Source organism: Vanellus vanellus (assembly GCF_965231255.1).
Source record: "Vanellus vanellus genome assembly, chromosome: 14".
Classification (NCBI taxonomy): domain Eukaryota; kingdom Metazoa; phylum Chordata; class Aves; order Charadriiformes; family Charadriidae; genus Vanellus; species Vanellus vanellus.
In genome coordinates, this window is record NC_138919.1 from 5044672 (window position 1) to 5059198 (window position 14527).

The following is a 14527-nucleotide window of genomic DNA, read 5'->3' on the forward strand; positions in this document are numbered from 1 at the left end:
AAAGTAAAGTATATGCGAAAGCTATTTCATATGCATTCCATGAGGCTTTTTGCTAGATTGCAGTTAACGTGCAGCTGACTGTGTTTAAAGGTACATACCTGGCAAATGCGGTTATAGAGGGTTTTGTTAGGGCTGTGCTACTTTTTCTTTTCTAACTCTGAAGTAATTTGTATTTCAAAACTCAGTGGTACTTGTAGATGAACCACGGGTGATTCTTAAACAAAACTTGACTGACATTATTCACTGTAAAAAGGACAGAGATTGTTTTAAACTTGCAGGCAAATAAGAGAATATGAGGACCTGCAAATTGCAGTATTAATGGAGTTGTTTGCATCAGAAAGTTGTATTCCTTAAGGGAAAGCTTACTTTCACTGAGATTCTGCACAGACTGTTAGATGCTCTGCTTTGGGTTTTAAACTATTTGCCTTCTTGCTTTGTGTGATCCTATTAAACACTCTTTGCGCCTAAGGCAGCGGAAACCACCATTTAGCCGGGCTCTGTGGGTCAGTGCAGCGTTTTTAGTAGCTTGCAAATTTATTTATTTTGAACTGTTATTTTAAGTGCAATGTGCAATGACTTTGCAAGATGTTAGCCAATAAATTCTCATAGCAAACTATGCTTTTAAATTCTGGTTTATGTATGTAAGAAATGGAAGCAAAATGTATTAAATTGTTAAAGCCCAAGACACATGGAAATCAGGATTTAAGTTTGGGGTATCTTCACTCTCACTTTTCTGCATAGAGCAGTGGAGAGTTGTACAGCGTCTACTGCTTATATTCTTTGAATTAATGTCATATTCTCTGTGTAATTGGAAATATTTTATATCATAATTTGTTTGCTTCTGAAGTGTGTGAGAGGTCTCGAGTTCAGGTTATTTAACTTGTGTTCAATCTGTGTTACTAAAATGTAGTTAAAATAATAATTTGAAAATGTTATTTTATAATACTTATTAGCAAACAACATTTTCAGATCAATTTACTGTGCTTCATAAGTCCCCATTGACTTTGGTTCTTAGTTTGATACCATGAAGACATATATATGTGTGTATGTGACACTAAACTTGAATTTGGTGTGCATTGCCTTAATTGATGCTATTAGTCACTTCAGACCCCTTTACTGGAGGATTTGAACCTACTTTTTCAGCTTTTGTTAATTTAAGTTAGCTCACTGCTTTGTTTTTTGGTTGCATTTTTTTTCTACTATTCTTTAGAAGTGCAGGCAGTAGAAATACTAATATTTGTATAATTTAAGAATCCATTTTAAGCACTTTTGTTACTACATGAAGTCAATTGATGAGCAGTGAACCCTTTGTGGTTATTTATGCCAGGCGGTTAATACACTTATCACTTCATCAAGACCAACAAATGGGGAGTGCCGTAGTTGTGTCAAGTTCCAAAGTATCTTTTCATCCTCCAAATCCTGGATCAATTGGCTACAATGGTGTCTAGAATAAATAGGAGCAGGTGAAGAAAAACCCTCTAAATTGTATTAGTCCTGCAGCCTCAGATTTCTGCTCAGAATGCTTTACAACTATGTAAGATGTTTTGCATGAAAGTTAAGGTGTGTATATGAAGGTCATCCATTGCTTTTCCCAGTCCTATTTACGCATAGTTCCTGTGTTAGCATGTCAGTCAGCATTTTGCATCTACTGTACTCTCAATTGTTGCAATAACTGTTAAATGGGAGAATCAGATTTTTGCAAGTAGGTGTAGAAAGAGGATGCAGAGGAAATAATAAAGGAGAGTACAAAAAAGGCTGAGGGAGGCAGAGGGGCGCTTTAAAAGATAAATCAGGATCTGAATGAGGAGCGAGGAAAACTCACTAAAAAGCTTGGCAAAATAAACTCCGTACGTTTGCAGAGGTAGACTTCTGCCTTTTAGGTCCCTATTTTGAGCCTCAATTCTATTCATACAATCTTTATGTCTTCTGAGGTGGATTGAGTCTGCCAAAGTGCATGCTTGACATATGTGCCACTTAACGGTTTTGGTTACTTTCCCAGAATAAAATTCATGTTTCTACATTTTTGTTGTTTTATTTAGTCTCTGGCAGCTGAAAAGTGGTTTATTTCTGATGGCTTATATAGTGATCATTTTTCATTGTTGTTCAGATAAGCCATTAAGCATACGTAGAAAAAGCACATTTCGGTAAAAGCCTGTCGAGTTTCCGTGTTGCATTGCTCGAACACCTTTTCTGAAGCACAGTCCTGCACATACCTGATTCTGTTAAGTCTGACAAAAATCAGTAGGCATTAGTGAGCTCATAAATTATTGTTCCTTTTCAAATGCCCTCTTAACTAGTAGAAAGCAGATGATGTTGCTTTACTCTCAAGAAAATTAGCAACACTCTCATTATACCTATTGCTGCTTCAAGGAAAATGTCTTTCCTTTTACGTAGGCAGACTTCAGAAGAACATAAGTAATTGACAGTACATATTATACTGTAACACTGAGTTCAGGCATACTGGGTGTGCATTTAAAAGACAATGGAATAGATTAGTTTGAGGGTATAATACATATCAAAATTGTTCTATACACATACCAGAATATTAAATAAAGGAAAAGGCTTTGTGAAGTCTCATATAATCCCTCTTGGCATGGGTATATAAGTAGGTATTCAGGTTTTTTTCCTCTAAGTATGCTGATATGATTAAATTTAACTTGACACAAGTGATGTACTATACCATGTGATGGTAATATTTAAAAGAAAAACCACTTTTCTGATTGAATACCTACTAGCTATCAACTTCTGTGTAGCAATACCTAATCTGAATTTCTTTTGCAGATGGAATGCTAACACATTTGCTGTGTTCTTCATCTCACTAGGTGTGCACTCAGCAAATACTGAACTGTTTCAGTATTTTTCATTATCTTATTTAATCCAGTGTTCCTACTGTAAAAGACAGCCAGTTCACTTCACGTGGCTTAAAAGCAGTCTTCAGGCTGTAACTCTTCTCTCCCAAATTAGTCTGTGTAGATACTTGTTGTCACTAATTCTAGAGTTTGGATGCCGTGGCTGTTATACATGCTGCTGCATTGTATAAACACAAATGCTGTTGGATGGGGTTGCTGTAAATCAGCCGTATGCTTCTGGTTAATATGCCAGAGTTTTTCTCGAAGCTGTTTCAGTTTTGGAAATACCTTTCCTTCCACCAGCCCTCCCCTCCTTACACACAAAGGCACAAAATAAAACTGTAAACTGAGAAAGATCATTTGTACTGAGTCCCACAATCTATATTATTTTAAAATAATGTATTGTTTGAAGCAGTGGTTTTTAAGCTTACCAGGGTTAAGCACCTGTGGCATATGGCAGAGGCCAGATTTATAGCAAGTTTTACTACCATATGTATATGTTCAGCCTTGTGAAGAAGGGCTAGTAAAAAAAATAATAAATCTCTAGGGGAGATATGCAGGGAGAAGCAACATAGTTCTGCAGATTTGAGATGGGGAAATTAAAATGCAGACACAAATTGGCCGTTCCTTCTGTAATAACAGAAACTTTTACCAATCAGTATAGTCAGTGAAAGTCTTTCCAATGCTATTTCCAATGCCATTAAAGGATTTTGTTTGTTTTCTTCATAACTGCAGAGTCATTGTAGCACTCTGTTAATGTAGATTTTTATTTATTTTCAGCCAGTTGTGCCATTCTGCAGTGTTTAGAAATATATTTTGCATTGCATATGCAAAGCTTATTGCCATTTTTATCTCATTGGTGAGAACAGCTTTACCTTTCTTCAGTATCGTGTCTTAGTTTGCTGATGACAAAACTGGAGTAAACAGTTACTTGTTAATGCTATAACAGCGTCTTAACATAAGCATTAACTGAAGTACACAAATGATCTCAGTGGTAAACAAGCATAGCAAAGTGTAGGTGGGCAGGAAGCTAATCCGTGTTCCTTGTGCCCAATGGTATTTTGATAGTCCTTTTAGTCTTAGAAGTAAGTAACATCAGAGATCACGTTCCATCATTTCATTTCAGTGCCAAAAAATGAATGCTGCTTTAACTGGTATTAAACAAGACGTCATTGCTGTGTTAGTTGGTCGTTGCAGCTCAGGTCATCTGTGTTCCATCAGAAATAACAAAATGATGGAAACTTTAAAGTTAAAACAGACATGAGAAGTAGGCATTCTCTGTGACAATATAGCTAACTTCTAGTTTCTTTATATTTTTAGTTTTTCTGAAAATTTAAAGAAGAGAAAATGAAGAATAGTGAATTTCTTAATTATAAAACTTTATTCAGCTCCACTGAAATAACTTCATTTTAATCAAAAGTTTATGGGCTTGAAGATCACGGTTCTTGTCTCTTGGAACTGATAAGTATGAATTGTGGATGTATTGAATTCATGAATATTCTGCCAAATTTTTCAAAATAGCGGGATCGGACATTTAAAACCTAAAATTCTGCCTGCTCAAAAGTTACGGGTAAAATGCAGAATATATGCAGTTTCCGCACACATTTGGATGGCATTGCATGGGATCTCCATGAACAATAGACAGATGAATTGGGGGTTTTTTTATGGAAGAAAAAAAAAGGAAATAATAGAATTTAATTTGCAATTTAGAAGATCTGTAGTCTCTGAGCAATCTGCTTCTGAGGGCAAATAACAAGGCACTTACTTTTTAATATAGATTGCATTCCTGTGTTTTAATACTTTCATTGTATACAGACTAAAACTGAAAGGTGTTCAGTGCAATGGACTTCATTTCCTCAAACTGTTATTCTATGATGCCCACAGTGCACAACTTTGCACTTTTCTGTGTTGAACTACATAAGGATTCTGATTCCCCAGTCCACAGGTTTATCAAGGTGTCCATGGATTGAGGCTCCATAGTTTAGTGTTACCTGCAAATTTGCTGAGGATGTACTCCTTATCATTCTCCAAGTTGTCGAACAGTGTGAGACCCAGTATTGACCCTAAGATATTCAATTTACTACTGGTCATGACTTAGACATTAAGCCATTGATCTTAGAGCCTGGCAGTCCAGCAAATATTCCACCCATTTGACAGTCCAGCCCTTCTTTCCTAAGCTCTCAACTGGAAGTGCTATGGGAGAGAGCATTAAAAGCTCTATTGAAGTCAAGGTAGATTGTATCTGGGGCTCTAACTTTGTCAATGTAGCCAGTCGCCTTTTTTTTTTTTTTTTTTTTTGGAAAAAAAAAATAAAAATAATCTATGCTGACCACTTCAAATTACCTAAGTCTCCTTTGCGTGCTTGGAAATGGATTCCAAAAAGATGTGCTCTATGATCTTTCCAGGGCCTGAAATGAGGTTGGGTGGTCAGTAGTTCCCTGAATCGTCCCCCTTTGCCTTTTTAAAAGACAGGAGTAATGTTAGCTTTTTGAGCCTTCTGGGACTTTCATTATCACTATAATTTTTCATAGTTAGGCATTAGCCCATGATCACTGTGATCTACTCCTTGGGCACCTTCTGTTGCTTCACGTTGAAGCCTTAAGGCTTCAAATATGTAAATACATCCAGCTTCGCTAAGTACTCCCTGACTTGTTGCATCTCCACTGTTCATTGTCCCTCTCCTTCTCTACCCATGCTGCCCATGATTTGGGTGCAATGATTTAGGATCAGACTTTACCTGAAACAAAAAAGACATGAAGTACTTCATTATATTATGATGACTCTTTCATCACAAGGCTGTCTCCTCCCTGCTTCAACATTTTCCATGAACTTTCTTTTGCAGCAAGCAGACCTGGTATGTAAAATCCTCTCCTGTCACCCTTCATGTTTTCACTAGTCTTAGTTCCAGCTAGGCTGGACAAAAAGCCTTCTAGATTTTGTCCTCAAGTACCTGAGCAATACTTTTATACTCCTCTTTCATTGCTAAGCCTTGATTCCATTGCTTGTACGCTCCCTTTTTGTGTCTTTCTTCATTGAGAAACTTTCTGCTTAGCCATGTGGGCCTTATGCTAAGTATCTACCTTCTTAATGGATGTTTTGTTCCTACACACTGAAGTTCTCTTAATCAATCGCTCAATCAGTCAGGCAGCTGCCTTGGACTGTTTCCTCTCATGGGTGAACCTCAGGGATTCCTAAGAATTCCCTGGATAAGCTGAAGTCTCTTTTCCTGAAGCACCATTTTCTAACTGCTGCTTATCTTTCTGGTCTTCCTCCAAATTCCCAAACTCAATCATGTCGTTGTCTTTATGGAGCTTCCCACATAAATTGAACTCTTAAATTTACCCGGTTTAAACAAATAAAACCAAACAATGCCCACTAGTTCATTTGGGACAATTTTACAGTAATCATTAGTGAACTAGATTGGAAAGCAGCTCTGTATACTTTGGTGTTCGCAGACGCATAGCTAAGGAGGTACGAGCTTCAGGCAGCTTATGGCACTACATTCTCCTTTCCCTCACTAGCTGACTCTTTCTCTGTTCGTTTTCTTTCAGTAGAGTCAAGTAATGATCTTCCCATTTCTGATACTGAAACTTGGACCCGTTTCACATATAGTGGATGAACTGTGATTATTGCGGTACTGCCTTAAAAAATGATTCAGCATGAGGGATTAGGAAGAGAAATCTCTCCTTTCTTTTCTGAGGCTAAATCACAGCCCATCAGGGAAAGACTGTGTCCCTGGTTAAAGGAGGTCGTTTCAAAGTGTTCAGTTCAAGGAGATGGTGTGCCAGTTTGCACTCAAGTAACTGCTGCTGCCCTTCAGTCGTCTTGTGTACCGTTGCTCGTTCTGTCCCTGTAGCCTTGTTTTACTACAAATCTGAACACTTAAGGCAAGCTGCGGTTCGATGCAGTAACTTCCGTGGCAGTTTTGTGAAGCAGAGAGAAGTCTGCTAGGCTTAACAGTGTGCCAGTATACAGTTCTGTTTTCTTGGTTCTCTGGGTGTAATGCTTGTGACACACAGCACTCATACTGCCTAGTAATTTTTTTTAATAGAAAATAATTTGTTTGTGCATGAAAAATAACTAATTAGGTACACACAAAACTATAATATGGTTTCTCCAGAACAAATGACCTTCGAACATGTTCTGTCTGCACATGAATGTAGGTTCACCACTTTCTACAGTGAACAAAGGGGTATGTCCATTAGGAAACCAATTGAAAAAGCAGTTCATTTGATATACTCTGGATGAGGCAGCATCTGTAAATTGGGAATAACTTTATGTAACTATTAAGCTCAGCTCAATTAAATTGTCTGATTTAGACACTTTTAAAAAAACACAGCTGTAGCCAATCCTAATCTCCTGAGAAATTCAGCTAGGGTTTTTTTTTTTTTAGTAAATTGCAATTCAGATGTTGAATTCTACTTACAGCAAATCTTAAATGAATTATTGTAATTATGTTACAAGAATTTCTCAGATTTCTAGAAATTGTCTAGCTGTCAAACCATACACCTGCAACTGGATTTGATTGTTGTTGAGTTCCCCTCTGCAGACTCTAATCATTTGCCATGTTCAATCTTTCACCAATAAGGTGGCACTTCGAGAAATTTTTTTACTCAAATTCTGTAAATACTTGTGTGTAAATTACAAGGTAGGAATAATCTCAGCGATTACAAAGCATGATGCAGGGTTGTGCCAGGCATAGTATTGCTTCATAAGCATGGCTTGTCACCTGGGCTAGTATACCTGTCTTCTCAGAAGCGCTAATACATCCTAGTAAAATAGGTTTGCCAACACATCTCTGTTGCTTCCGCTGCTTGAGCTATGAATAGGGTTTTTTTTGTCTGTAGCTATAAAAGAAGGCCCAATGGTTCTTGCTTTGCAGACCTGTGGGCTACGTGGTTGCAGTGCATGTTTCTTTCTTCTCATGCACAACTTGAATTGTGGTAGCTCTGAGATCTCTGTTAGCTAGATTATAAGAACAGATTGATGCTTTTACTGTTTCCTGTAAAGGACTGTAATTTACCACTGGGTCTATGTTGCCTTTCTTCTTGCAAATTGAAGACTTAAGATTATTAAGGAATGGTTTCTCAGGACAAAATCTTTTATGTCAGTATAGCACAATGTATGTCTGCTGCTTTGTCCTCTCTCTGCAACTCCCATTGATTATTTCTTCCTTGCATTAACCTCTCGCTTCTCTTGTCACAATTGCTTGTGAACTGATTTTGGAACTGATCCAACTTTAAAAATCCCATATCTTCAATTACTATTGGAGTGAAAAAAAAAAATTAAAATTGGCTTTTTCAACAACTTTCTTAGATTCTGAAAAATAAGAAAATTGACATATTAGCTTCACTACAATTCAGCTTTGGGAGGTGGCAGTGATTTTCATAGAATGGTTTGGGTTGGAAGGGACCTTAAAGATCATCTAGTTCCAACCCCCCTGCCATGGGCAGGGATACCTTCCACTAGACCAGGTTGCTCAAAGCCCCGTCCAGCCTGGCCTTGAACACCTCCAGGGATGGGTCTCCACAAATTCTCTGGGCAACTTGTTCCAGTGTCTCACCACCCTCAGAGTGAAAAATTTCTTCCTAGTATCTAATCTAAATCTCCCCTCTTTTAGTCTAAAACCATTACCCCTCATCCTTTCACTACATGCCCTTTTAAAAAGTCCCTCTCCAGCTTTCTTGTAGGCCCCCTTCAGTTCTGGAAGGCTGCTGTAAGGTCTCCCCGGAGCCTTCTCTTCTCCAAGCTGAACAGCCCCAACTCTCTCAGCCTGTCTTCCTAGGAGAGGTGCTCCAGCCCTCGGATCATCTTTGTGGCCCTCCTCTGAACTCACTCCAACAGGTCCATAGCCCTCAGCACAAGAAGGACATGGACCTATTGGAGCGGGTCCAGAGGAGGCCACGAAGATGATCAGAGGGCTGGAGCACCTCTCCTGTGAAGACAGACTGAGAGAGTTGGGGTTGTTCAGCCTTTCAATAAATTAATATATGAAATAGAATAAAATTTCATTTGGGTAGAAAAATTGCAGATAAAATTGGAAAGCTTATGTGCCTTTAGTAATTATCTTAGAGGTGATGCAGAAGGCAGAGAAAAATACTCCTTTCAAGGGACATGTAGATGTCAAGGCAGTGCTCTTCTACCTAAGATGAAAATGGTGACATTGGGCAGAAAATAAGGCGTGTCATAGTGCACAATATTAATTTGCATTGTTTGTGGAAACTATTCTTGTCTTGCATGCACTATAGTGATTGCCACTTTCATACTGCTCTGGCTGCAGATTAAAAAAATATATTTATATCTTTCTAAGAAAGCATTGCAAATCCATCTCAAAGAATTGAAATACCATTTCTTGAGGAGAGAAAGGAGACTAGAAGTTGTAGCTAGTTTCTTCCTTGTCAGTAAGTCCTTTATGAGGAAAGTCATAAAATAGGATAAAAGTATAAAATCCATTTTGAAGCTGTTCTGCTACTGTTGAAACCACATGGAATCATAAAATAATTTAGGTTGGAAGGGAACTTCAAAGGCCATCCAATCGCAACATTCTTTTTAAATCAGGGGTAAGTACACAGGTCAGGTTCGTTAGGGCCTTGTCCCTTTTGAAAGTCTCCAAGATGCCGCACCCTCTCAGAGCAGCATGTTCCTGTGCTTAACTTCACTCAGATTTGTTACTTTATTCTTTATAGCCATTCAGAATTTAGCTTTTTGCAACTTTTGACTGTTGCTTCTTGTTCTTTCACTCTGTACCTCTGAGAAAGGCCTGGTTCTGTCTCTGTAACCATCCAGTAAGTTGGAGAAGATGCATTCTCTTCCGCGGGCTAAACCAGCTCCCTCAGCCTCTTCCTGTGTGTCATGCGCTCCAGCTGTCTCAGCGACCCAACACTGGACCCTCCAGTTTGCAAATATATCTCCTGTCCTGTGGGACTCCAGACTGGACACAGTGTTCCAGATGCTGTCCCGCAAGTGCTGTGCAGGGAGGAATGATCTCCTTCCTCCACCCGCTGACTATCCTTTTGCTAAGACAGCCCACTATGCAGTTCACCTTTTTTGCCTAGCTTACTGTTCACCAGGATTCTCACCATCCTTTCCTGCAGAGCTGCTCCCTCGCCGGTCAGTCCACAGCCTGCACCAACACATGGTGTTTTTTCTGTCCCAAGAGCAGGACTTTGATCAGGTGCTTGTCAGCCCGTTCCTCTAGCTTCTCAAGACCCCTCTACCTGCTCTCTGTATTTGCTGTTATGTGTGAACGTGCATTCTGATGCTTCATACAAGTCTTTTATGAGGGTGTTCAACAGTTTTCGACCTGGTCTTGATACCCGAGGGATGGCGCTTATTGCTGCCTGACAGTTAGACTTCTAAGCGTTGACTGCTACTCTCTTTAAAGGCCAGCACTCCAGGCAGCTTTTTATGCACCTTATATGTTGACAATCCAATCCTTTTTTCTTTTTCTTTTTTTCTTCTTCTATTTGGGTACAAGGATGCTGCATCATCTTCCTCAGTATGGTCCAGTAAAGGTGTAAAATAAGATTAGATGTACTTTCCTATATGGACTTGTGGGAAAGGACAAGCTCCTTTTATGCCTTTCTTTTGAAATGTTTAAGAATCAATTCTCATTGTGAAAATGAATTATAATACACCTGCTGAACACTCCAGATTCTTTTGCTATATGAGTCTTCAAGCAATTTTTGAGATTTGTCTTTTCAAAATGCGATGTAAAAATCTATGTATTTAAAAAAGGAAAATATTGGTTGACTGAATAGAAGTTTGAGCTGCAGTTGAAAAGACCTGTATAAGATACCTGAGTCAGAGTTGGAGAAAGTGAGGGACAGGCAGGAAGCTGAAGTTAAAAAAAAAAACCTAAGATTTAGGTGGTAATCTGGAAGTAAAACAAATCAATGTGACAGAATCATGTCTGTTTGGGCCATTGAAAATAGCAAGAGAAAGAATTTTCATGTAGGCCAAGGAAAGCTAGTGTAATAAATCACAACGTCATAAAAGTAGTAGAAAGTTTCAGCAGTCACAATTGGAAAGAATGAAGGTGTCAGAGGGAATGCTTTCTTCGTATGTGTCTGTACGTCCATAATACTGCGTGCTCTTGAATGCAGGCAGGAATTCAGACTAGGATTTACTTTTTGGTAAGTTGTTTGCTGCCTTCTGTTAAATGTAAGTAAATGTTTATAACCTTCTTACTTTGTAGGGTGTTGTGATGTTTCATTAGCTAGTCTGTTCCATACTTCGGGCACTGGCAAAAAATGAACATTTCAGTTTCAAATGTATACGTAGCAGTAGCAAGAGCACAGACTTTTGCTGGAATATAGTATGTTATATGTGAAAAGGACCAAAAGTAAGTGTTTGTCTGTAATGGGAGAAAAGAAAGGGTACTTTCTTGCTAAGGTAGTAAAGAAATTCTCTTTTGCTTACTTAGTATTACCTTTTCCCCCTATACTCTCTGAAAAAAAAAAAAAAAATTTTGCATTGACTTTCTTACTTCTCATAGAATCATATAATGGTTTAGGTTGGAAAGGACCTTGAAGATCATCGAGTTCCAACCCCCCTGCCATAGGCAGGGACACCTCCCACTAGACCAGGTTGCCCAAGGCCACGTCCAGCCTGGCCTTGAACACCTCCAGGGATGGGGCATCAACAACCTCTCTGGGCAACCTGTTGGGGACTCCAGAGCTGGAGGCAGTACTCCAGGTGGGACCTCACGAGAGTGGAGTAGAGGGGCAGAATCGCCTCCTTTGACCTGCGGTTACGGTTGGCCTTCTGGGCTGCGAGCGCACACTGCTGGCTCATGTTGAGCTTCTCATCAATCAGCACCCCCAGGTCCCCTCAGGGCTCCTCTCCAGCTATTCCCTGCCAAGCCTGGATTTGTGCTTGGGATTTCCCTGACCCAGACGTAGGACCTTGCACTTGGCCTTGTTGAACTGCATGAGGTTGGCTTGGGCCCACCTCTCCAGCCTGTCCAGGTCCCTCTGGATGGCATCCCTCCCCTCCAGCGTGTCTACCTCACCAAACAGCTTGGTATCATGGGCAAACTTGCTGAGGGTGCACTCGACCCCACTGTCCATGTCGCTGACAAAGATGTTGAACAGTACAGGCCCCAGTACCGACCCCTGAGGAACTTTTGAGGACGCCCTTCTTTTGGAACGAGATTGTTTTTTAAATGAAATCTGAATTTGGCTCTGTGCCGAACCTTCCAAAAAAGAGAGGTGGCTGGAGAATTTATTTTGTATGATTGCAGCTGCAAATGATCTGAGTCAAGTGGCCTGGTCAGATAATTAAGCTACAGCAGAGAAGGCTTGCAGAGTCAGTCAGTTGTGATTATCGGTCCAGTGTAGTTGGATGTCTGATTCCTTCTGAAAAATTCGAAGTGGCTGCTTTTATTATCATTAATAGGGGAGTGCCAGCAACAAATCTGGAAGAATTACACCGCCACTTTAAAGAAATCCAATATATTTCACTTGAAATAGAAGTTTAATGATTAATTGATGGCTGTTTATCTGCTGTTCTGCCCACCCCTTAGAATTTGAACGTTTTTAAGAATGATTCCCATGTTAAATGTCTGCCCTGTTTGTGAATTCTTGTGTCTGTAGGTAGTCCATGACGGAGTGGCAATAAATCTGTATTCTTTGGGGTTGTCTATATCTTCTTAGGTTTTTGTTTTCTTTATTATGTGATTTAATTAGAAGTTTATTCATTTTAAAACTACCTCCACAGCATCAAGGAAAGTTCCTTTAATAGTGAAGCATTAAGTTGCTTAAAGTGCCTCACAGAACGAAACCTTGGAAGCATTTCTGAAATATTTCCCCTGCTAAGCAAGAGGGATGTCATGAAATGAAACAAAAAAGGAAACAATATTTCATTTGTGTGGAAGGATAAAGTACATTTAATCTAAAACAGGCTAGTTCAATATTGATGGTTTACTTGTGGAGTGCAGCAATTTTAAAATAGAAATCTTATTGGTATTAACTCTACCACATGTAGGATGAATTAATCACATAGAAATGCACATGTGTTACTGTACACCATAGCTATCGAAAAGCCAAAGCACTTGAAGTTTAGGGGGCTTTGTAACTTTGAATACAGCCGTCTTAATTTTAAAACAAAAATGTTCAGCTTCCGGCAACTTAGATAGTAGCATTTCTAATGTTTTTTAAACAGCTATTAATGTAGTCAAGCTGTGTTTTTTCTTCTTCTGTGTGTAATCATCTGCTCAGTGGTGCACTCTATAACTAGTAGCAGGAGACAGAGGAGTGGCCTGCTGTGATTGATGGGGCGAGGCCCAGCAAACTGAAAAAGTCCCATCTGGATTAGGTTTTTGGAGCAGTCAGATGTTGAGAGGGAGGTCAGTAAGCCTTGCATTAGCTCCCCCTCCTTCAACACCCCGATCATCCACACTCGTGCACACATTACATTGCTCGCACGCCCTCATCCATAATTGATGCTTGCTTTGGGCAGATGCTGTGTGGCCTGGGACTAGAGCAGCTGCTAAGTTTATGGAGAATAAAGGGAGCGGGATGGTACAGCAGGTATTTTCACTTTTATTTTCACTTGAAACTCTTGATTTTAGTCAAGCCAGGGCATTTCTTATAACCAGCTGCACCACTGCATGCGAGACTTCTTATCCGTGTTTTGTTGCTTAAGTCTGAAGGAGGGCAAACTGCGGCCGTGATTATGTATCTCTGCTGTGCTCAATATATCTAACTGAGCTGTTCTTATAACCAGCAGGTTTACAGAGTAATGTTGCATTTTTCTTCTTCGTTTCCGTGCCCTAAGGATATGATGCAGTTTGGCTCATTTAACTACAGTATGAGAGGCTTTCTCTAAATGTGAAATATCTCTTGCCAAAGAAACAAACCGCACCAAACAGAAAATAGAGTAAAACAAACAATAAGCTGTTAGTTAGACTTTAAAATGCAGGCAAGCAGAAAGGTTTTCATTGAATACGTTTTTATGCTGCAAATGTGTTTTTAAAAAGGAGCACTGCAAAAGTAATGTTTTCTGTGCTCTTGTCTTTTGTGTACAAACATAACAAGCTTGCTTTATTACCTTTTGACACTTTTGATGCGTTTCTTAATTATGAAATCCTTTCTGAGCAGAGGATGCTGAAAAATCATGTTAAGATCTGAGATACTAGCAGCATTTTAAATTCTAAGCTTTTCTTCAAATGGAGTAATAGATATGGAATAGGAGCGACTTCACTTACCTGCATCGTCGGAATGCTTTCTTTTTTTTTGTTCTTTAGAGTTCAACATTTAACCAGAAAGCAATAAATTTGATTTTATACACTGCCACGTAAAGCATATTTTTCAGTTGAAATGTGGTTTTCATTAAAACTCAGGCCAGAACATTTAGCAGAGCCTGACTGTCTGCCATCCTTTGTTCTTCTTTCTGTTGCCAACAACTACTTTATTAAAAACCATGCACAAAGTGAGCATTAAGGGGGTCATTTAATCTTAAAGATACTTGGAACTGAGTCTGAAGGGACAACTTCTGTTTAGCCTCTCGTGCCTAGGTTGTATTAAGCACTGTCTGTGTACTGTCATCTGCAGTTTTGAGATTACTCTAATACCTGAGTTCATAGGCTAATTCAGGATCAATATTTCCTGTTGCTTTTAGGGCCATTGCATGTTTTCAACTTAATGCATTAGATCTATTATTTACCTTATTCATTT

General features: G+C 39.2%; 1 protein-coding gene across 10 annotated transcripts in view; it reads left to right on the forward strand.

The window, feature by feature from the left end:
- The window catches only part of RBFOX1 (RNA binding fox-1 homolog 1), a gene marked incomplete at both ends in the record, with an annotated part of 1320957 nt that overhangs the window by 1165869 nt on the left and 140561 nt on the right, over positions 1–14527 (forward strand). The window contains one exon of one of the 10 annotated variants that reach the window (XM_082490615.1): positions 13349–13381. The exons of the other annotated variants lie outside the window; for them this stretch is intronic. Within the exon in view, the coding sequence (XP_082346741.1) occupies positions 13349–13381 (33 nt within the window). Of the gene's footprint in view, positions 1–13348; positions 13382–14527 lie in introns of those variants that run through there. 10 annotated transcript variants of the gene reach the window in all.